This window comes from Vidua macroura, chromosome 4 (assembly GCF_024509145.1).
Source record: "Vidua macroura isolate BioBank_ID:100142 chromosome 4, ASM2450914v1, whole genome shotgun sequence".
NCBI classification, from domain to species: Eukaryota; Metazoa; Chordata; class Aves; order Passeriformes; family Viduidae; genus Vidua; species Vidua macroura.
In genome coordinates, this window is record NC_071574.1 from 67,003,648 (window position 1) to 67,028,873 (window position 25,226).

The 25,226-nt window shown below is 38.5% G+C and overlaps 1 protein-coding gene across 7 annotated transcripts in view; it reads right to left on the reverse strand.

The window, feature by feature from the left end:
• Positions 1 to 5,489: 5,489 nt before the first annotated feature.
• Positions 5,490 to 25,226, reverse strand: part of MAEA (macrophage erythroblast attacher, E3 ubiquitin ligase) — a 48,681-nt gene continuing 28,944 nt past the window's right edge. For 6 of the 7 annotated variants that reach the window (XM_053975249.1, XM_053975248.1, XM_053975243.1 and 3 more), the window contains 6 exons: positions 19,682 to 19,804; positions 16,681 to 16,757; positions 11,049 to 11,157; positions 8,041 to 8,174; positions 7,173 to 7,368; positions 5,490 to 6,740 (listed from right to left, as the gene is read on the reverse strand). In XM_053975249.1, the coding sequence (XP_053831224.1) occupies positions 6,645 to 6,740; positions 7,173 to 7,368; positions 8,041 to 8,174; positions 11,049 to 11,157; positions 16,681 to 16,757; positions 19,682 to 19,804 (735 nt within the window). In that variant the 3' untranslated portion in view covers positions 5,490 to 6,644. Of the gene's footprint in view, positions 6,741 to 7,172; positions 7,369 to 8,040; positions 8,175 to 11,048; positions 11,158 to 16,680; positions 16,758 to 18,734; positions 18,849 to 19,681; positions 19,805 to 25,226 lie in introns of all 7 variants that reach the window. The other variant, XM_053975250.1, reaches the window with a different exon arrangement.

Consider the following 25,226-nt stretch of genomic DNA (forward strand, 5'->3'; position numbering starts at 1 on the left):
ACGATGCTGCTGCTGCTTCCCTCGCTCCAGCAGCCACCCACAGAGATGCTCCCCTGGTGCATCCCCCACCACCCAGCCTGAATTCTTCTCCATTTCCTATGGTGGAAGTCAGCCCTGAAACGTGATGTTGCTTATGGCCACAAATAGGAACAAATAATTCCATGAGCTCCTGTGCATGGAGAAGCAGGACAATGAGACAGCGACTTGAGGGTGCAGGGTTTAAAATAGAAAATTGTGCCACGATCCTCATGGAGAAAGAGCCTCTTCCCCTGTACCACTGATCAAAACAGCTGCCTCTGAGGAGCCACCTCAAAAGGAGGAGGGCCAGCAACTAGCAGCCAGGGGTTCAAACACTGCCTGTTGGGTTTCTGCTGTCCCAGAGCAGTTCTGCCAGCAGGGCACAGAGCTGGCTCCAGTGGAGGCGTTACAATGCCAGGATGATGCCCTGCCTGGCACAGGAATTAATACAAGGTTTTCCCTAATGATTGCATCCAGGGCAACTTGAGCTTCTCTAAGATCAATTTCCTCCTGACCCCTCCAGTCTCTAATAAAATATTTCTCTGGTTTGCAACCCTAAAGCTGCTACTTGAAAGAGGAGACATCTCCATAAGGGGCACGCATGGGCACCCTGAAGAACTTTCCATAGCTCTGCTCCTGGCTCTTCTGAGCAATTTGTCTTGCTGTGGTTTGCAAAGAAAGAAAAGAAAATTGTCTACTGGTTTATTATCTGTTTATTTCCTTTTGGGGAATTTGTCTATATGATCCCGCTTAATCTCCATGGGTGGGGAACAAAATATTTTAAGTTAGTTAAAGATCTTTTTGTCCTGAAGTGAATAGACCTTATAATCTTCTTCTCCTCATTCTTCCTTCTGGCTCTGTCAGGAAAAAGTCCTGGCTGGGAATGCAGATGATGTCCCTGGGAAAATTTGCTCCTCTGCTCTGTGGGGTTGGTATAACTATTTCCTTAAATGCACAACATAAAATTTAATCTTATGGGGATAGGAAATAGTGTCAAAGGAGTAGTTACAGATGTTATCCCCCACTTAACCAGCTTTAGTTTTCTATTTTAGTTTGGGAAACTGAACAACTCAGTGATTTCTCCACTCCAGCTGCAGTGTAAGAGATATGACCTGAACACCCAGGAGTGTTCCAGCTTCCAGCACAGCAGCACCAGACCCCTCTGCAGCCCCAACACCAGAAGGATCTGAATCTGCTGGAGCGAGTCCAGAGGAGGCCATGAAGGTGATCAGAGGTCTGGAGCCCCTCTGCTGTGGGGACAGGCTGAGACAGCTGGGGGTGTTCAGCCTGCAGAAGGCTTTGGGCAGACCTTCCAGCACCTTCTAGAACCTAAAGAGGTTATAAGGAAGCTGGAGAGGGACTTTTGGCAAGGCTATGGAGTGACAGGACAAGGGGCAGTGGCTTCAAACTGGCAGAGGGCAGGGTTAGATTGGATATAGGGTAAAAATTCTTTGCTGTGAGGGTGGTGAGGCCCTGGCACAGGGTGCCCAGAGAAGCTGTGGCTGACCCATCCCTGGCAGTGTCCAAGGCCAGGTTGGGCAGGGTTTGGAGCAACCTGGGATAGTAGAAGTGTCCCTGCCCATGACAGGGGGTTGGAATGAGATGATCTGTAAGGTCGCTTCCAACCCAAATCATTCTGATCTACGTGATACGATTCCCAGACTGGATACTAGAGCAGCTTCTTTCCATTAGAGCTGAACAATTAACAATCCCAGGAGACTGATCACTTGGTTTCTATAACAGGCACAGTTTTTTTCACTTCCATGTTGCTAAGTTATTTCTGGTTTTCTCAGTGCATCTCCCTCTTCACGCCACCCACTGATGTTGCACATTCCCATTTTTATTAGGAACAGGCAGCAAGGTGCTGGGTGCAGTTTTGTAACAAAGTCTGGATCTCTGTCACACAGTACATCCATGTTAATTTTTTCTTCTTTCACTTTTAAAAGCTTCAGTTATTTAATCTCTTTGAAAGGTAACTGGCTGATAACATTTCTTAGCTCTACCCTGATGCTTGATCTAATTTTTGATGAGTCAAACCAAACAGCTTTTCTTGTTCAGCAGTCCTTTCTGTTTCTATTTCTGCTATTTCCTATTGTTCTTCTTGTGGTGCTACTTATCCTACAGCTGATTTCCTGAGGCTTAGCATACAGATCTCTCATAATTGTAACATGATCAAATAGCCATGAATCAAGTAGCAAAATGTAGTAAAAAATACCTGATTGACAACTGTGAGATCCTCAGTGTAATCAACTTGTTGCCAGCTAGCAATGAGGACTACTTTTATTTTTGATGTTAGGAACTCCCATGTACAGTTTAGAACTTCAGTTCAAACTGAGATCAGGACTACATTTCCTAGGATTTTTTTTTCAATGCCTAGTTCTCACACTACTTCTCACAAAAGCCAGCTGGAAGGTAGAACTGCTTTGTGCTGGCTCTACAGCTGCTGTGCCAAAACCATCTTCAGCCCTCGCATCCAACAGTAACCGAACTGTAACTTCTTGCTCCCTCTTGCTGACCTTGATTGCAAATTTTTCCCCCTGACTGTGCGAGAGATACTTCTACATACAGAACCTACCTGGCTCTAAGAGGATGTGTTTTAGTAAAGAGTTAAGAAATTCTGCTGTCCTGCTCTGCCCATCCTACATCTCCTTCTAAAACAAAGTTGATCTCCTGACAACTTCTCAGAGCTTAGCTAACAGGGCTAAGTCTTTAAAATAAATGACTGAATTAAGAAAAATGCTGCCTTTCAGTGTGGCTGATGCATGCTACAGAACCAACCAGACACTGAATCTCTTGGCAAGGAGATCTCCCTCATTATAAAACAAGGAATAGATTCAGTGACTAGGGGAAACTACTGGAAATGAGTTTATCTGTTCAAGGATGAGATGAAGATCAGACTTGACCAATTATCATGTGGATCTGGGCTGGGCTTTATTTGGTGTTCAGAACACCTCATTATGGAACATGAAAATGCAGGATGGAAAAGTTTTAAATACTCATTTTGTTGTATCAAGTGACCTCTATTGTGCAACAGGACACCAGTGCACATTGTCACAGTGTGGGTCTCAAAGCACCCTCAATAGAAGTGTTTAGTGTGCTTCCCAACACCCTCTGCTCAGGCTACCTAAGGCTGAAAAAAAAGCAAGTCAGAGTATTCCTTTTTTTTCCTCTGAATAGTGGTCCATTATGCATGTTCAAAGGCTTTTCTTGGCAGATTTCCAGCTGTAATTTTCTCATTCTTCCTGTCCCAAATAATATATTCTTTTTTTCCCCCCCAAGGAGTAATTTTATTACTGAGTAGAAAAGGCTGTGCTTATATTAAAAAAAACCCCAAAAACCCAAACCCTGACCACTTCATCAGTCTTTAAAGCTTGCAGGAAAATGTTTGTTGCCTGAGTTTGGTATCAGCTTTGCTATTTCCTACCTACAAAATGTTGTGACCTCAGCATCCTGAACCCTTCTCAGCCTGGAAGATAATGGAAACTGAAACAGGTACCAAAAACCCCCAGGGCACTGTGAAGAGTTACCAGTATCTCTCTTTTGCAATACTGGAAAACCTTCAGCATTTAGAGCAGGGCTTTGGACCACAACAAAAGGAAGGTTAAGGCAATTCTCATCCTTGGCGTAAGTGTGGGAATCAGAGTAACCTGTCCTGACCACAACTGGACAAATTGTTGCCTTCAAACAGGAACACCACAACCAAAATCCAGAGCTCGTTAAGTTGCCTGGCAAGACTGAAAAAACATCCCAGTGAAGGATAGTGTTCATTTCCAGCTCAGCCAGATCTTGAAAGAGTCTTTGCTTTACTAGAGAGCTTCTACCATCTCAAATAACTTTATACTTACTCTGAGTGACCTGCTGCTCTTGGTTTGATGTCTGGGGCCACCGGTGAGATGAGCTGTGAAGCAACACTTCTGTTGGATTGGGAGCTCAAGGCTGCACTGAGCAGCTGGGGAATGCAAACCAGAGCTCCAAGCTGCACTAAAGCAGAGCAGACTGCCACCATTTCTGACCCTCATACAGCTGGAGGCTTCCAGAGCCATGGCAGAGCAAGCCTGAGAGCAGCCCAGCAGTTCAGAAGGGCCAGGCAGGAGGCTACAGCTGCCTGTGGCACACAGGCCTTGCTGCAGTCAGAATGGGTTGTGTGACTGCAGGTTGCCAAAGTGAGCAATCAGAGCTAACAAACAGCTGAAGCTCCCCTACGCTCCTTCTGGAACCCTCCCTTGTAACACACCATCAGGGACTGAGTCCTCGTGTTGGCACCTGGCCCTCTGGAATCACACCTCCCAGAAACAGTGGCCCTCCTTGTAGGACAGCTGTTCTTTTCTCCTCCCATCCCAAACTTGGTTTTTTTGGAGAGTGTGGGTTTCTCCACCACCCTGCTCAGGTCACAGAAATCAAAAAAGGCTGGTCTCAGGAAACCACAGCTCTAACTGGTATTTTAGAGAAGCAAAAGCAACAATTTCCATGCCCTACAATTGTGTATTTACCACACATTCCCTCAGGTCCAATAGAAATCTACTGCTTCATTCCTGCTTTGGCCTTTTATGAATTCCTGTAAAGTAGGGAAAAGTGAGGTTGCCACACTCAAAGCTATGCTTGCCCTTCTGCAATGATGGTGTAAACAGTGGCCCAAAGAAACAGAGGTGCTGTTCCACGTGGGTTTGAGTAACACTGCTCTTCAGGGTGACATCTTCCTCCTCTCTGAGTTGAGGGTGCTCCAACTCTTGCCCCAGGTGAAAGGAAGAGAGCAGTAACTGCATAACTGAGAGCAAATTACTCCAGTTACTAACCTAAGTTCTCTCTGCCTCCCCCTACTCTTGGTACACTGCATTTGTTCTAAGGAATCATTAAATCTGCCATTTCAGAAAATGCCCAGAGAACAGACCCTTCCTTTCCAGCAGTGAGTGCAGAGCACTGGCCCATGGCAAGCTGGCAGCACTGCAGTGGTCCAGACACACCTGTTCTGAAGCATCAGTAATTGATGCCTACTGAAAATGGAACCTTTTCAGACACAGCTCCCTGGAAATCCCATGTATTTACAGTTTCACAGTGCCTAGTACCAGCAGTTTAGGAGTATCTGTTGACCTTTGAGTGTTGAACATGAAAACAAGTTGTGGTCTTTGTCTGTGCTTTGTTAGCATTCTTTAAAGCATGAAAACCCCACACCTAACATCACCCACACCATTTTATTAACAGGAAGGCTCTAGGACATGAGGCAGTGTTCCAGGAAGAGACAGAAAAAACCCTGGAGTGTACTGTTCATATATGAAAAGTTTAAAGTTTGTTTGCTGGGGAATTTTTGGGGTTTTTTGGTTTGGTTTTTGGTATGCATGTGTGTTGTTAGTTTTCTTATTTTTCTTTTAAATCTTGCAGAACACTGAAAACCAACACATGGAAGTTCCACTCCTTTGAAGAGAGGCCACTGAGAGTTAATTCTTTTTACATTTAAACACAAAACAGCTTTCTAATTTTATATAATCAAGAAATGGAAAACAATTTTTATTAACATGTCTTACATTTACAATCTTTTATTAGCTAATCAACATCAACATGCAAAAATAAGCGCTAAATACAAACCTCTACAATATGGTTTTGTTTAAACTACAATGGTTTAATTCTTTTGAAAAGTCATAAGGATGTGTTCTGCAGTTGTTAAAATTGAACTATTAGTTTCAGTAATGAATACTATTTAGACCCTAAAATTATGTAATCATCCTGCAAGGCATCTTCAGAAACTTCGCCCAACACTTAAGAATACCAGCTCATTGTCATGTGAGTACATTCTCAAAGCAAGAAATAAGGCAGTAGCACTAATGATTTCATATTGAACCCTATGCACATAACTAATAACTTTAGAAGGACTTTAACACTATGGTAGACTGGAAAAAGAACATTTAAACAAGCATTGGATTTTGCCTGAAATGTTCTCAGTTCTTCTTGATACTTATGCAACCTCCTTAAAATATTTGGGTTTGGAAAAAGACTTCATACTCCTTAAAACCAGTCCCTATCTGATCCTCCAGAGAAGCCACCTTGTGTCAAAGACATCAAAAATATCTTCCCATGGAAATAAGTTACATCATACATGTTCAGGATTACTTCACCAGAGGATCGTAAAGAAGGCAAAGCGGAGCTTAAAGGAGAACACGTTGGTAGTACTGAGATCTTTGATAACAAAAGGGTCTTGGACAATTGTGAAAAAGAGGGAAGAAAAATGGATTTCATTTCAAATCTGTTGTAACTTTTCCCCCAGTGCAAGTGTCCATCTTTAAAGAAAGCTATCCTTTAGAAGATGAAAGTACTTTTCTTTGAGAAGAGTCCAATTTTTGACCTTATGTTACAAAACCTTAACAATCAAAATTTGTTTTTGTGTTTTTTATTCAAGTACAAACTTAAGTCATAATTCCTCTCTTCATTTTTTTTTTTGTTTTTTTCCTTTCAAGAGTGTTTATTGTTGCTCATTGATCTTTGGTCGCAAGAAACAATAATGCCACCGACAGGTCTGCTCCCCAAGGTGGCAGCTTTTGCTTCTTTGCCACACATTAAGGCCCCCCCCTTTACAGGGTATGCCAAGATACACTGTGTCAAAATTCCAGCGGCACTTCATTGTGTGTTTTACAGACCTACATGATGTAGACTTTCTCAGCTTGTGAGAAGTTGAAGACTTCTTTGGTTCTTGGGCAAATTACTTTGTCATCTTGACGAATAGAAAGCAGAGACTGAAAAAAGAGTGAAACCAAAAGATAATATTCACAACAGTTATTCAAAGCACTATTGAACTATTTAGGAAATGAACTTTTAATTTAAAAAAATGTTGTGGTCTGAGGTCAAAACATCTTTGCCCCCAGAAGTTACTTATTGCTCTCTGGAAGGAAAGCAAAAAAAATTATTACATTATTGCTCTCTGGAAGGAAAGATTTCCAATGCCATTTGATCTCCTGTTATAAATTCACATAGTTAGGTATGTGACCATTAATATGTCTTCATTAAGACCAATTTAAGCAGCTAAATATACAGTCCTTAAAAAAACATTACTGCAAGAAATATTCTTCTAGCTTCTGACTCCGTTTATAAGCTCTTATTTTGATCTAGCAAGTTACTCTAACAGCTGCTATTTTAGCCTTCAGCAAGTCATCGACTCCAACACTTACATTGTATCCATAGACATATCCATTTGGTAACATCATAGGAGGATTATTTTCGTTCATTACATCCCCCGAAATCTTGCAGACTAGTCGGGAGTTGGCACAATGTGCCATCGGCAGGGGCTGAGCCAGCTTGTTCAGGGATTTGCTACACACAGGGCAGTCGGGGTTTTTTGAGCTCCCATCCTCTTTATAACACTGTCTGTTAACAGCAAGTTAGGGAACAATCACCACAATGAAACCATAATTAGCTACCCATTGTATGGGAAACCTTCAAATTAAAAGATTGTCAGCTGTGCCAACAGAGCCCAGGTGACAGAATGCACAGGAACATTTAATTCAAGTTTAATGTCTGCACAAAAGAATTAAGGGTTTGCTCTGTTTCAAGGAACAGGAGTGACCAAAACATGTGGTGCAGGTAAAGCTTCTGAGGTGCAGCACCAGCCATTCTCCAGCACAACAAATCCAACAAAGTTTCAAAAGATGCAGCTATTTTTGAATATTCACATAAAACCTGGCAGGTAAATTTCTGTTTAAATGCTTGAAAACCTGTAATTGTGACCCAGCTCACTAACCCTTGCAGGCATATTCACTAATTTCAGAGATGAAAAGACAGCCAAACCAAACACCATGTTACATTTTACCTTAAAATTTTTTGTTTGGGCATGCCTTTCTTTAAAACCATAATGCTATTTATTATAATCTCCCCTTAATTTAATAGTGACCAATTTATACCCCATTTGAACAACTCATGAGCAAAAATATTGAAGTGTCACATTTCTTATTTGAGCTCTCTGAAGAGCCTCCATAAACCAAAAATAAACCCCCACATGGCTTTTTTTCTACTCCCAGTAATATCTGCTTTAAAGGATACGGTGTTTTTATAGCTGAAAGGCCTGCCTGGAGTGTTATAGTAAAAACAGAGTTGTTTCCCAGCTGATGTAGTCTGTAGTTATCATATCTAAACTGTTGGATCAGCATTCTCCATCGAGCAGGGTCCAAGAGATCCTGTTAAAAAACAACACAACTATAAGTTGCTTTCAATCTAATTGTCCCAGGGAGCAAAAGCCTGGGAGTGACAAATTGTGCAAAACTCACTTGTGCAAATGCATCACAAACCAGAAGTGGACAACTCAATGCACAGTGTTTAAAAAGTATCTTTTAACACTGCTTTATTAAAACAAGTATTATTTAAAATAGGTGGAGCAATCAATATTCAATCTCCATCATCTACCAAATGTTCTAATCAAGGTATGTAAATCCTGGTGAGGTTACTTCCATTTAGTTTCCTAGAATGCTGGACTACATAAGAAACAACATTAGTACTGCAGAATGTTTCTCCTACAGCCTCTGAACGATTAACATCAAAAAATCAGAAGTGTTTTTTACCTTAGTAATCAATTGCAATACATAATATTTACAGAATTTTGTAAAAAGATTTCAATCTGAAGAAGCTGCCACAACCCCAGGTTAGAGAAAGCCTGCAGAAGCTACTCATTTAGAGACAAAATTCTTTAATACTGTGTGTTACCTAAAAGTCAGGATTTTTCTTTTCATGGAAGTAAGAACTAAACCCACAGGTCAAGGATACATTGAGCTTTAAAAGCAATGCTGTTGAAGACTCATGTAAGAAGGGAAGACCCTTTGAAAACGTACTTAGTGTCATTTATACAGGCAGACACCTAATCTTTTCTTTCTTATCCTTTGTATCCATAACCTGCACTTTGGTCACAAGGAGTGACAGTATTTATTTACCTTTATATAATATTTATCATATAGATACTATACTGATCATATTGTCAACTCCACATGCTACACTTTGAGGGAACCAGGAGAAACAATCTGGGGACACCTTACAGCACCTTCCAGTACCTAAAGGTGCTACACATGATCTGGAAAGGGACTTGTGACAAGGCCATGGAGTGACAGGACAAAGGGAATGGCTTCAAACAGAAAGAAAGCAGGGTTAGACTGGACATTAGCAAGAAGTTTTTTGCTGTCAGGGTGGTCAGACACTGGACCAGGCTGCCAGAGAGGCTGTGGATGTCCCATCTGTAGAACTTTGCATTGCTGAGGCCACACCTCAAGTCCTGTGTTCAGTTTCAGCCCCTCACAAAGACATTGAGGTGCTGGAATGGCTCCAGAGAAGGGCACAGAGCTGGGGAAGGGTCTGGAGTACAAGTCTGATGAGGAGCAGCTGAGAGAGCTGGGGGTGTTTAACCTGGAGAAAATCATGAGGACAGGGCAGATGAGGACATGGTTTAGTGGTGGTTCTGGGTTGATGGTTGGACTGGATGATCTCAGAGACCTTTTCCAACCTTTAGAATTCAATGATTCTATTGTTAGGACCAGGTTGGATTGGGCTCCAAGAAATCTGGTCTGATGGAAGACAAAGAGACATAAGATTGTTCAACAGATATCAAAGAAAACAGCCTGTTCTGCCACAACAGTGATTGTTTTCCTTAAGGTCCTGAAAGAGGAAAAGCCAGAGAAAGTTCTATTCATTGGTTATAGAAGATGCTTCTTTCCTTGGATTAATAAAAATCAGTTGGTTAGAGATATGATCTCATAAACTTTGTCACAGACTTAAAAATAATTTACTTAAAGGCATTTTAGGAAGCCATTTATGCACAGAACTCATAGTCAAGATAGTAAAGGTAACTCCAAACAACCATGTACTGTAATAGTGTTGAACTAGGTAATTATTAGAGAATTCAAAACTTAACTTCCATAACTAGAATGTTTTAATTCACATCCATAAGTATTAGGGAATTTGTTCTCATTGTATGGTTGTATGTGGAAGAATCCTTATTTCTCCTTGTTCTCCCTCATTGAAACACTCCATCCAAACCAGCCCTTAGAATAAAATACACGATTTTTATTTCCTACCTATTTCTTTCTAACTACTAAAATATTGATAAATTCTATCTTACACTCAGTCTTTTAACACATCTATCATTTATATTCATAACTTAGATCAAATCTAGCATGTAAAACACCAGGATCCTTCCAGGACTCTGGGATGAAGAAATCATGAAAGAAATGAAAGAAAAATGAAAGAAATTCATATTGATTCTCTATGTTTTTTGTTTCAGGGTTTTTCTGTATGGTTGTTTTGTTGGTTGATGATGATGGTTTCATCATCATGTTTAGAAAATGTGTTTATACTGGCACTGCCACATATTGGCTTGGCATTTCATGGAATTCTTGTCCTGCTTTGACAACTCAGCTCTTCTCTACCTTCTGCCCCAAGAAGTGAATTAGCACATGACCACAGGACTCAAGTCTATAGAAACAGTAGCTATCTATGAATTTTGCTTGATTTAAAATTAGATGTAGATATTACCACTACATAGCTACATTATTTTGCATAATCCAAATAAATGAAAATTTATTTTAAGGAACAAAAATACTACTTTCACATCATTCAAATCATCCTTCCTTTCTTCATCCCAACCACTGCAACAACAGCAACGTGAGAGGTAGAATTAAGAACTGCTGCTGGTGTATTAAAGCCACAGTTTCATATGTTGAACAAGATTCTCTCTTTTTTTCCTTTGTACTTCCCCATCTTCTGCCTCTTGCTGTATATTCAATTATTGTGCTTCCAGCCCCCCAGATCTCTAATGCTGGGTTTATGGTAAGCCTAGCTCAGTGTGAATCCATGTTACTATTACAATCCAACTGAAACAATACAAATACTTTCTGGATTAATGTACAAGGACTGGTTACTAAAATTAAGAACTCTTACAAAGGTGGAATTTAGGAAGTAAAATTTAAAATAATCTTTATCTTGATATTATCAATGCATTTTCCTGTGCTGAAAAAAGAACTGAAACATCTGTTTTAATATTGTGTTGTAGCACTGAATTTCAACGTTACCTTATAGGGAGAGATATGAGTGTCTGAGGGAAAGGCCAACATTCCCATCACCTGTCGAACCTCATCCAGCTGGCTTCCCTCAGCCTGACTGAAGTGCTTTCTTGCATGTCTGAAACAGAGAATTGATACTTTATTACACAGCCTTGTTTCCAAATCAAGTAAATTCACTTAATTAAGGAAGATTTCAGAGAAAACCTATAGATTCTGGTCTCAATACATGAACTCCAAGAGTGCTCTATGTACATTTAAAGGACTTGAAAAAACACATCCTGCAAATGGGAATCCAAGAATGACTAAGAATTAGTATTGTTACACTGTAGTTTCTTAGAAACCAGAATCTTTTTACTGTAGTGTGAAGTCTTGCCTCACTTAGAACTAAACCACCATGATTATTAGAAGAAATGTCTCTGCTCATGCAGGCTCAGTGTATGACACTCCTCTGGCATACACTGACAAGTGAGATAAAGGCAGTCTGAAAATCAGCTGTTCCAGACCCCTTACACATCAAGAGTGCTCAAATATCTGCCTTGCTTACACTGACATCTGGGGCAATGTTTATTTTGAATAAATGATTTTTTGGGGCAGGGGTGTAGGCTAGAAGACAATATCACTTTCTGTGCAGACTACAAGAAACTGTAGGGCAATGTAATAGAAAACACCTTGTTAAGAGCACCTTTCTTTAGCCAGGAAAATAAAAAAATGAATTAGAACTTCAGTATAAATTTTTGTACTTTAACACATACAGATTGTAAGGGATACACACATGTCTGAAAGCTTGGATATTTGAAATAAGTTACAAAAGCATATTTAAATAAAAAAATACAAACTTCAATATTTTTCAGGAAATAGTAAGAAACCACAAAATTATTACCAGATTATGAGGATATCCAACTATTTTAGAAACCTAAATGAAAGTTTCCCCAATCTAGTGTTCCTAAGATCAGTAATTCTCAAGTTGGAGTGTAAGTGTGCAGGAAGACCCTTCAGCCTTTAAACTGGATGATTTGCTCAGCATTTCTGCTAAAAGCTCCTGTTTTCAGTGGTGCACAGATGTAGCACAGCAGGCTGGCTATGGAACCAGCATTATACTGAATTTCTGGCATTGCATAAGGGTAGGAAAATTCTCCCTATGCTGTGACTTCTGCACAGTTTGCATTGCAGGAAAGATACCAAGTTACCTCATCTTAGTCCTCCAGTAAGAGTTTGCTCTTTTTTAACTTTTGAAGAGTCTTTTAATAATTCCTAAATTACTTTTAAGAATAGAAAGTATTTTCAAAATGCCCATTTCATGGCTTGAATAAGAAAACCTAGGCAAGTTTTTTTTTTCTGCAATTCTGAATTTGACAACTACACTGAGGTCATCAATACCATGAGAACAGTCTCTTTAGCAGTGTTTCAGTACTCCCACTTCCTCTCCCACCCAAGCCAGGAAGCAATGGAAGTTATGTAGGACAGAATGTTTCCACCCAATTTCCTATGCTGGGTGAGCAATTCAGGAATGTAAACATTGTTCCCCAGGTGATTACTGTAATGAGGGCAGAAGCACAAACCCCTCGGCCTGAGAGAAGAGACAGCCTGGACACACTGGAAGAAAGCTAAAATAACTGTGGAGAACTGCAGATGAAATTGAGAGCTTTTGCAAACACAGATTAGGTAACTTCAGATCTACCAGCTGAGATTATCTGTGCATGCATGAGAGAAAAAAGGGGAAAAAATCTTCTCACAGGAACTGATCAGAGTGCAGTTGTGTTCTGTGATGGTAAAACAGAAGTTACACTTCAGTTTGCACAGCCTGGTTGGGGTTGAGGTTCTCCTCCCTGCCAGGCCATCAGCCTTCCATCACATGCAAAGTACTGAACACACTGGGATGTGCTGGCTGGTTTGGGTTCAGTCAGAATGAGTCAGGTTTTCCAAAGTGACCTTGTGTTAGTCTTTAAAAAAAAAAAAAAAAAAAAAAGGAAAGTTTCCCAAAAGGTCTGCATGCTATGGCTGAACTCCATCCACTGAGAAATTAAAATGATTCTGTAAATTCTGCAAGGACAAAGTTCATCATCTTTTGTGTGTCCCTCCAGCCCACACAGGTACAGCTGACATATTGTACTTGGCAAATATTTACAAAGACTTGAAGACCTACAGTTCACTGAGGGTACGCTAAATTGTTACAGAGGGATCCACATTTGCAATGTCCAGCTTATATGTCTACATATGCCTGAATATAAAAATGAACATATTTACTGGGCAGTAGCAATAACTGAACACAAATATTAGGTGTTATCAAGAAAGGACTTGTTTCTACTCAGTTTTTTGGCCAATGCCTGAATGCCATTATCTTGGATCCCTATGACAACCAGCAGAATTTATACTCAAAGTTCTCAAAAGTATATGTATATTCCTGTTCAGTTGCAACCCACTAAAAAAATAAAGTGTTCATTCATCCTTGTAGGAGGGAAGTTGACTAAAATGATAGACTGTAGCCATTTTCTCCTAACTTTGCCCACCATCAGCTATTATTTACTCCTTTTTGTCCTGTGCATTCCCAGAACAAGAAGTGCACATGATATTTTGTTAAGCTTTTAGCCGAGAACTTTGCGTATCTCTTTGCATAAGAGCAAAATATCAAAATGCTGTCAGATTTCCCAGAATGAAATTAGTGAGAGCTCTGAAAGTGTGAAATAGGTGTTATCAGTCATTCATTGTTACTTTAGTAGGTACAAATTTGACAAAAAAACCCTAGAGACTGAGAGTTAAAGGCTAATGATACTAGGCAAAAAACTTTGTGTTATATTTAAGGTTAAGAGATTTACTCTTTGTATTCAAGAACAGTTTTTTACATTCTTGAAACTTGCACTTTCAAGGCTACTCTGATAAGGTACCTTAGAGGAAAGTCTGTTTGTACTCATTCTAAAAAGCTACACAAATTCAAACACTTATTTAATAAGATGTATAATTTTAAAGTTCACATCAATTTTAATGTAAAAGCAATGTCACTTCAGAGGTTCTCAGCAGGCAGCAAAAGCTTTCAAACTTATTTAAACACCAGCTGCGTTTCAACAAAATGTCAGTTCCCCCAGTTCCACTCGTACAGGAAACTCCTTGGTAAACAGCCTCTTTCTCTGCTTTCTAATGGATGCCTGACCTATTTATTGCACTACAGACACAATACTCAAAGAATCCTGCTGCAGGCACTTAACAGAAGCAAGCTAATAAAACCACAAGTTGCAAGGGTTTGCTAGAAGCAATGAGATTTATGCCACACCTCCCCAAAGGTATCCCTTATTCATTACTTATTTACTTTTAAACAAAGTAGAATGTCATGGTTAAAAACTTACAGTTTTTAAGCCACAATACTGAAAGGAAGCATTGAGATGCTGAAGTCTGAATGTGCAAAATAATCAAAACTCATCCTCCTAGAAAGGAGTCAATTAAGATACAGAAAGACTTCCATAGCTCCTTTTCCTTTTACAATTGGTTATGAAGTTAAAGCAGCACTGCCATGAATGGCAACTTATAATTGCCAAGTATAAAATGTATGTCAACCCTGAATTTCAGCAGGTATATGGAATATACACACTTCACCCCAACAGCACTCAATACGGATGCCTTGTTTGCCATACAGACAGGAGCTTTAAGTTGTAAACCTCAGACAGGTTATTCCACATAAAGCATGCTGTATCCTCTTGAGGGCTGACAGCTTGCAAATTTTACCACTTCTGATGTGGAAAAGGGATGAGAGGGAAACAAATATCGAGTAACAATAAAATACAGAAGGACCTTATCTGCTTTGTCCCAGTTCTCAGACTATTTCCTTATTCCAGCTCTGTGCCTGCCCTCTGGTTTCCAAGCTACATAAGGAAGCTGTAGCTCAAAGAAAATAGTTTTTAGAGCATAAACTACTCATTGTTAAGATGCATGACTGCACATTTGGCAAAGAAACAAACTGAGAATAAAGCTAAAGGCACAGTATTCATTTGGTATAAAGAGCACCATGGGCTTCAGAAGACAGATAATGGAGTTGAGTCTCTTTCATCCTTTTCTGAAGTACTTGACAATTCCTTAGGATTTGATAATTCTATCAAAGGGTAAGTGCACATATCTAAATGCTAGCTTGTAGGTTTTGTTTTTAATTATATTTGGTTTGAATTATTAACATTAAAATTAGCTGGAGTTTATCAGATTGAACATTTGCATTGGCTGGGACCAGAGCAAAGATGATTTAAGTGCAAGTAGGGCAAAGTAGGAATGATATTAGCTCAAAGCAAGCCACGCATCTCAATGAAATTAGAAATAAAACCTGAAAATAACCCTAAAACTTTGCCCTGCAGGAGAGCTTCTCCATCTAGATTTGGGAATATGCTAGAATGTTTTCAGTCTGTGAATACATTATGATAGTTTTCTGTCCCTCTGTGCTGCTCTAACCAAAAAAATCAGCTCTGCCACAAATACAAGTTTCAGTTTCTGAAGTACCTCGTTTGGGTTTAAGGGCAGCAGAACTTGCAACTTCCTTAACACAGAAATACTACATGGCAACAGTTTTCTTATCAGGATGTATCAGCAAAGCTTTAGGTTGGGCAATGATCTTTAGGTTTAAATATTCTTATAAAACAGAAGCTGCTGAGAATTCTCCCTCCCTTGTGCACATGTAAGCTCCAGCAGGCTCTGCCACCTGCACCGTACTTTGGTGCTGGCAAGGTCATTGCTTATCAAATTATCAATGCATTTCTTTGTCCCAGTATCAAAATTCTACTTATTACAGCAGGACTAGTTTCCTGTGTTATCCTGGAACATTATTCCACCTTCAATCAGGACCATTAATTTGGATGTATAAATTGTTTCATGTGCTGGTACTGAAAGTATTGTCAGAAAAATTCTCTTGTGGTTAAGTCAGGCAGTGCTGAGGTGTGACTGCACTTCTGTCACTGATTCGCAATCCCACTGGGCATTGTTGCTTTCTCCCTGTAGTCCCCACTGAACTACTTCAGAACAGGTAAAAATGGATATTGTGCTGGTTTCCTCATTTGGAGCCAGAAGAATGAAGTGAGGAAAACCTAACACAGCTCATCCCTCTCCCACCCACAACCATACAGAGCTCTAAATTAGGCGTCAATACAGGGGGTGAACATGGCCTTGCAGGTAACTTGCAGAACAAAGTTTAATGAAGATAACAAAGCAGAATCAGTCAAAATTGAAATGTTAAAGCTTTAGATGAATGTTTCATTAACTTTTAACTATTTCTGGTGATTAAAATGGTAATGAATTGCCATGAGAAGCTGGCTGTACCTCTTGAAAATTAGTTAAGGGTGAATATATATTTATATATTACACTATATGCCACCAGAAAATCCATTTGATTTTTAAAACAGGTTAATTTTCTAAACCTTGATTTTGAAGAATAAGAAGACACAGAGTTTCAGGGACAACATCAATTCTTAAAGAAGGTGCATCTGTGGAATGACACTTTGCCTTTAAAAAAAGTCCAAGCCCAGCTTAAATCCAAAGACTGATGACAATACCAGGTGAGACCCTTCAAGGATTTACAGGCCTTCTGGGTGTTGTAACAATAATCACATGTTTCTAATGAAGTATAATACCATCTTGTTAAGAAAATTGTTTGGAAAGCATCCTAATTTCATACCTCACAGCATCCAGTCTCTTGTTCTGTCGAATGAGTTCAATGAACTCCTGAATCCTTAGGCTGAACTCCAGACAGCTCTGAGATTAAAGACAAGACAGGGTCTTAGATGGTGCCAAAGTTGCACCGCATGGTTTGTTAACAACTACGTGTGCACAACAAAAAAGAAAAGTGTTAATAACATGCAACCTGGTTTGCTTGCTTTTAGGCATTCATGCAAAAAAAGTTGAAATGCTGACTCTACAGACAAGATCAGCACAGAATTCCCTAAAAGCAAACAAAATCCTCCTCCTCTTGCCTCCTTTAAAACTTCGGCAGGGATGAACTTTTTCCTAATGACTGAAAGCCTTGTTACCTGAGACACAAATGAGAATAATACATGGTTTCCTTGTAACTTTCTTACAATTTAAAGTAGTAGAGTCAGCAGGAGTTTGGGGCTATGTCATAATTTAGACAGGTCTACCCAGAAGACTGCAAGTAAGAAACAAGCCTTTGAATGAATTTTGAAAAACCCCAATATTAACAAAAACCAGCACAAAGTTTAAGTTGCTGCAATACCCTCCCCTCCCTTTCTTCAAGCTTCTATCCCACTCCTCTTGTCAAACGTCTAAAAGCCATGCTGGAAACAAGTCTCAAACAAGAAAACCAAGTGGCATTTACCTGTTTATGGAAAAAGGTAAAATTTGAAGCCTAACGAAGTTGAGAGTGTCCCTTTAAATCAAATTCCATCACCAGTTCACAAAATCTATAAAAAAACTTTGAATATATGGAATTAAAAAGAAAAAGATCTCCCTCCCATAAAAGAACAAATCACTATGCTTCTTTATAGGGACACAGTCAACTGTTTTATTACCTTATTAATACTGAAACCCCAAAGTGCTCTGAATCATGTAAAGAACTCTATTCCCTGTGTTCCTCTATTCCACTTGCTGAGTGTTTTTTCTTCAAGCATGTTTCTAATGAATAGTTGCCTTTTGTTTATTGTCCATCAGCATAGTCATATCAAAACTCCTCAGTGACTTCAGTAGGAATTTGAGCAACTCTGAATTTCTCTCAGTTAGCTGCCTGGCGTGACTAATGCATATATTGCAACAACTACTTATTTAAGACTTAAAACATAAGGCATTTGAACATAAAAATGATGCATTGTTTCATATGTTAAAACGAACTTGTTTAAGGAACAGAAAAAAATCTTTTCTAAATATGCATTTTTCTGTATTCAAGCCCAGATTTAGCAGAAAATAAAAATTTCTCCCATTGAGATTTTCAATAGGACTATTTTAAAATACCTGGTTAACCAAATCTACATAAACCCTTCATCTAGAATTTTAAATAAGCCTGTTTCTACTAAAAATCTGAACAAGATTTTTAATTGTTAATGATACTAAATCCCAGGGCTTCTTCTGCTGGGACATTTCCATAGCAAAACTCACATGTAAAACAAATGAATTTTTAAGTAAGGTGCAAGCCAGTGGCCCCAGGGGTTCTGCAGACAAGTGTAACTAGAAGCAGAGTCCTAGACAATCAGACGATGCACATTCCAACTCTGTTTACCTTCAAACAATCCCACAGCAGCCCTTCACAAGATTTCAGATTGCTCACACCTGTAAAGATTACATGACTCCTTTCCCAGGCCATCAGTTTAGATTTTAGATAAGGCTTGCATTCAGGTAGGTGGTGGCTGGGATTTTAGAACATTAACAGTGATGAGTAGCTAAGCAACTAGAAGCAGAAGAAATGTCTGCATTTCAAAAAGAAGCATAGTAATTTCTCTTCTTCCAACTCTGATCTCTCACAGCCTTAACTTTGGTTTTTGTTTGATTAAAAAAGAAGCAAAAAAAGAAAACTAAAAAAGCATAGGGCTTGCAGAAATAGATTTTTGTTGTAGTTTGTTTTTCAAAAAGAGGATGGGGAAAGTCTTCCTTATTTACTGCTTGTTGAAAATTGGTGATGAAAAAGGAAGATGTTCAGATTATATTTCTTGTATTACTTAACATTTTAAGATTACACAAGGGGGATTTTTTTAGCAGTATAATTATGCAATGTGGTTTACATACCAGTTCTGGTTTTCCTTTAATGGTTTCCGTAACAAGATCATCATTTTCTCTAGAGTAATCACTGGCTGATTGACTTTTGAGTCCCGTCTTCGGCTCATTCTCAGTTTGGCACCCCTGAGTGACAGAGAAGTCACTCTCTACTTATTGTTAAGTGTACTCAAACATTTTTGGTTTAAAAAAGTGCTTAGTTTAAAAAAATAAGATAAGAACTTCTTTAAGGGAACCAGGGATTTTGGTTAATATTAAAAACAGATTTCTGCAAGCCCTATAAAAGATTACAGCATGTTTTGAAATGCGTAATTTAAGAGACAAGAAATTTAAACGGACTGCATAGCAACATGTATACAGCATGTTCAGCTCATGGTACTCGATGGCTTGAGGAAGACTTTTTGTGTTTATTGCTTTAATAGATTCCAACTTTTGTTTTTGTATTTTCTCACAGCAAGTTAATTCTTTACTCTAAAGTTCTGTCTTTTTACATTCAAGAGTTAAAAATTACTAAGACTAAAATCTGCATGAAATTTCTCTCAGAAATTTTAAACCTGAGGGTAGACGTTACCAATTAATCTCATTCTTTAGACACCTTCACATATAAATTGAGTTAAAGTCTCACCAAGATGCACAGTGTTATAAATTTAAGTTTACATGCATCAAGACACTACATATTTCTGCATTTATTTGTTTTCAAATTACACTAAACCCAACTGAGTATTATATTTTATTTGAGCATAATTTGTTGAGACAACACTGAATCACTCACTTCCAGGTCTGGCATTTGTGAGCCTGTTTAGCTCCAACTACCTATGCCTTTTAAGAACATTTTTATACTTACTGTCCTTACTTTTATACAAGACCTTTTTCAAGACCTGTAAGTTAAAACATATTAATCCATCCAGCATCCAAGTAGTTTGGACAAAAGATTAAGCAAAATGTGAACATTTTCATACCTTCATTTTTCTGAGTCTGGATTTGTTGTCATGACACCAAGCCAAGCAAGTCATAGTCTCTTGTCTTTCCAATGACTCTTCCACTTCTTTAGCAGTCAAAAACATCTCAATATTTACCAAATCCTTCAAAAGACAAAAAAGGAAGGAAGGAAGGTGTTAAATTATACTCATACTTTACACAGCAGTTCTTCTTCAACTTAGATGGAACACAGAGATACAAAAGACTTTGTTCTCAAGACTTCTGGATTTTAGAATTGTACTTTGCAAAAAGACATTACAGGATATTTCCATGGACTGAAATATTCTGATAATGACAACAGTTCTGAGTCTAGTTACATAAGAGAACTAGAATTAAAAAAAAAAAAAAAAAAAAAAAGAAAACTATTAAAGATTACACCTAGAGTCTTGCAGATTTTATATAATTGACATGCTTAATATCACAAATATTACCATAGCTCTAGTGAACAAAATCACTCTCAGAAATAGATGGCATTTTCATCTGTCAGAACAGCTAAATATACTTAATCTTAGAAGTTCTATCTTCCAAGAGAAAAAGCTGTGAACCAGAACTAGCATCAGCTATATATCACATTCATATCTGGCATTTCATTAGCCTTAGAAATACAGGAAGTCTAATACTATTGGGAAAGTGAACTAAATCATGGTAGGGTTATCAGAATGGTTATTTACAGAAATTAAACAAGCCATGTGTATTTCTAAAGTGCAGCAGAACTTGCAGCTTTCACTAAATCTTTCTCTCATTACTTGAATTTTAAAACCAAAACATTAACATTTATTTTGTAGGTTGTATGACCAACAAAACCATTTACCATCAAAAGAATAAAGGGCCTCCCACAGGCCCTTTATACCTCTACTGGTATCAAATCCAGGTAAGTCAGACTCAGCTCAGAATTCAGACAGCTACAAGTTTACAGAACAACACTGAGACTGGACTTTAATGGACTCTTCCCATACCCTTAGGGTTAAAGAAAAAAAAGAATCTATTTTATCAATGTGTTGGCAAATGGACTGAAAGAATGTCAACCTGTTCCACAACAGAATTTTTAAAGTATTCCTACAAACACATGAGAATAAATCTTTTTGGTGGTCTGAAGTTTTCCTGATGATATGCTCAAGTGGAAGGAAAGTGCATTACTCCCCTGTGCATGATAAGGTGACCATCTGAAAACCACTTGCCCATTAACTCATCTGTGTAAGTAGCTTGACACATAATGCTGTCATATTAATTATCTTGCTTGCATTCCATACAGCTGCTGAGTGGAAAGATAATTCCATTAAAGTTACAAACAGTAACATCTCCATACATCTCCTCAAACTTGTTTGAGCTATGTGCCCTCTTAGTGAACAGCATTTACTTTTACACCAAATTAAAACAAAAGCATTTGCTTTTACATCAAAAAAGGGCTGGATCTGCTAAGCAGAAACAAATCACTGGTTTATTCTCATTTGTTAGCTTTTTATCATTTACACTTCATTAAAAGAAAAAGAAACATAAGGGCAGCATTTGTTATAAGCCCATGAGCTGGTGAGAGATTCCCAGCTATCTGTATTTATCAATCAGGTGTTGGTATAGCAGCCCTCTACTATGAACAAAAAGACAGCAATTGCTTCTGAGGCAGACAAAACTGTCAAATAAAAAGAGAATTTCTACATTGCGTTTGAAAATTTAAAATGATAAAGGTTCTATGTAACAGAAATGCTAATTAGATTCGCGGCTGCCAAAAGAAGTCAAAGCTTGGCAGCCTTCTCGATTAAATAGACAGTATGTATCCAGAAAACAGAGGAGAACATTTGAAATTAAAAGAGTTTCTTTCAGAACCAACAATTACATTTAAATTGCACCAATAAATAGGATTTTCTTCTCTGTTGACTTGATAGAAAGTTAAGGAACAATATAAAAAAGGCATTAGGAAATCCTTTTGTAGAGGCAGGAATAGCTTTTGCATTTGATTAGAAGTAGTTAGAAGTCTTAATCATGCAGACTGATTACTACAAAAATACTAAGACACAATTTGGCAATAAACCTTTAAAAACTCCACATGCCACACAGGTTTGATTTTTCAATCCTGTCATACTTTCCTATCTTTTCTGGTGGTGCCCACTCTTGGTGCTTCTTCCTTAGCTAGGATTAAGGAAACAGAAGAAAGGAGAATCAGAGGAATTATCAAAACTAGCACAGCTCTTCTACACAGGCAGTTGGGAGTACAACTTGTCTGCCTCATCTTGGATGGACAGGAACTAGTTTAGCATTCGTAACAAGTTTCTCATGTTCCAGTAAAAAAAAAAAAATCCTATTAAGACCCCAGTCCTGAATAGCTTTCTGAAAGTATTCTGCAATTCTGAGTTGTACAGGCTGCAGACCATACAGAAACATTGTCTTTCTCAGCTCCCAAAACAGGATTAAGATCTCACAGGCTGCTACAAAGCGCCTCTCTTACATAATTTACATATAAAATTGAGTAAATGTAAGTACACAATTTTAGAGAAATACTGCCACTTGATTTTGCAGGTGCAGAAAAAGCAGAAGCAAGAAATCTGTTGCCACACACTCCCCTTTGAAATGACACAGTATTTAGCACCATGGCAAATGTTTTCTGACTTGTATATAAACTAAGAAGGAATTCTAAACTCTTTAATCACCCTCTTTACAACAGCAACGTCTCCCTTCATTTCACACTTTCAGGGCTGCAATACTTTCCTGCCAGTACTGCAGAACTAAGGAGAACCCTACCTCACACACAGATTATTTCAGTGCTGGGATCAAACAACAACTCTTAGCACAGACTTTCCAGCCTCCAGTGCACTATCATAACTGTGCCTAAATCACTTGATTACAAATACACAATACCTGAGGTTGTGCACTAAGATTGATTTACATGAAACTTTCATTTAATTCTATAACTGTACTGAAAAATAGTCTCAAATGTCTCAAGGAGGAGAACTCGCTCCATTAAGTATCAGCAACAATTATCCAAACACTCAAGGGGGGGAGCACAGTACAAACCAGGGAGTACCACCTGGATTTTATAATTTCTGCTTTAAAAACCAGTATTGGACTAAAGTGAACTAACTTTCCCTTCTATACAACAGTCACTAACCAGGTTTTAGAAGGGTAACTATCTCAACACTGTGTGAACTTTATCATAAAATACCTATTTCATTCCATTACAACAATGGAAACTCCAGAGAAAGACACTTATTATTAAAGAAAACTGCACATGAAGGCTGAAGACACTTTAGTGAAAGCAGAGATACTTATTTAAACAAGAATACAGCTATCTATCACCCTGTGCTCTCCCTGATTTACATATATATAGCTTTTAAAATATCACTGCTTCTTTTTAAGCTGCAAGTGCCTCCAGGGAGGGAGGTTACCAACCCTATGATTCTGCACAGAACTCCAATTATTAGGTATAAAATACTGTGAAGAATGAGGATGCCTTTATGATGATGATTACTAGATACAGACTCCTGGCCAACATAAAAGCTGGATCCCATTTGCTCAGATGGGTTCTTAGTAAGAACATCCCAAGCATGTTTATGCACATCCCCTCCTTTGAACAGCTTCTGGACTCTGGTGAGTGTGAGCAGGAGCTGATGGGCTGAACTCTCAGGGCAGCTCGCTCCTTGCCAGGGTGCCCTCCTCAGCAGTGCCTTGTTTTCAGGAGACTCCACTGCCTGCCCTCACTTGAGGGAAAGACTGCAGCAAAATTGAACCCTAGTCTGAGAGAGCAAGAGAAATGGGCCCAGGACTTAATGAATTTATGTGGTTGTGTCACAGAACAGAAGAAGTGATTCACAAAAACACAGAAGGCTGTGAAGAATAATAGCTGTGAAATGATGAGAAGGTATGTATAAAGGCAGTTAGGTAATTTGGTTTAACTGGCAGATATATAAGCTTCACATGAATTTAAAATTAAACACAGCTACATCTATTATAAAGTTGTGAACCAAACTGGCAAATATATTTTAAAATGTGAATTTAAACTGAATTTAAAGCCAAACAAAGGCTGTAATTTTAGATTGTGCACAATTAAGAGAATTCAGCAGTGAACTGGGAAAAAACCAGACCTCTACATGTGTGGCTCTAAATTCACCAGGAAAACTGCTCAGAATTTCCAACATCAGATGCAACAAAAATAGCAACTTTGCATTAGATTGTATGTCAAATGACTTAGAACAAAAACATCTTTTCTGCAGTAGCAAAATAACTACAGAAATTAATGTAGTGTTCAAGTGAGGATCTTTATATAACATTTTAAAATTTGGAGAAGTCAGGCCTAGTCATTCCTCTCCACTGGTCTCCACTATGCACATGAGCTGAAGTACTTTTACTTTATGAGATCTCCAGTCACAAGTCTGGAAAGTTATCAGAAGGAATGACTGATAAAATCCTTTATAATTCATATAAACATTTATGTATTAATATAACCCCCAGAATATTTCACATTAGAAATGTGAATCTTTAACACGGCTCAAAACCATCAGAAATGAGTACTAGAACACCCAATACTTGATATTTTCATATCTCCCATTAGCTATTCTCAAAACAAGATTAATTCATCAAAAAAGAAATGTTAGGCTTAACCAAGATAAAATAAAAAAGTTGATTCAGGGAGAAAAGGCAGCATTTTGCAGAAAAGAAAGTTTCCTCAGTGGAAAAAAGCATCATAAAATAAGCTATTTGTTGTATAAAATAAGCAATTCATAATATCATAAGATGCTGTTTATGTATTTTTTCAAAAATACAAATTGTTTATTTTTAATTGCTTACTAGCATCAATATGAAATTGCAAATAGGCTGGTATGCCTCAAGCTATCAGTGGCTCATTGCCAAGAGTATGTACCAATAAGAGCTTTAAAAAGATTGACTATCTATCAATCTATCTATCCACATTAGATGCATAAGAGCACTACCCTCATAAAAAAGCCTTTGCTGATGCACTTCAGTGTTCAGCAGCATGGTAAACTACTTGTATATGAAATACAATAAACACTTAGATCACTCTAACAACAACTTCAGAAAAAGCTGTGTTAAGCTTTTAATGTCTACTCACATACTCTCCACAGCAACACAACCTTCAGTATAATTTAGTTCTATGGAAGTGAAATAGAAATGCACTAATGAACAGTTACAAATGAAGAGGTCAATTTAATCTTCTATATATTAATTTGTTAAAAGTTCCCCTGTGATGAACACACAGCAAATGCAGGCATCATCTCAGGAGTGACTGCTGGTACACAACTCAGGGAGAAGGCAAACACAAGGAGTTACAAGGTAAGACGACAGGAGCAGCTGGGAAAGAAGTGGACAGTGTATTTCCACAGAGGGGAAACAGTGAAAGAAGCATCACTTGGCAGGTGCAGGAGGCCTGGAGAACACCACAGTCACACTGCCTACTTGAAAACAAGTGCAGGAAGCAAAAATGAGGTGCAGGTGAAGAGGGGCGCAGTGCAGATGGTTGTGATGGCAGTAACAGGAATTGGGACCACAATCCAATTCCTCTGCCCCTATAAAAGATCA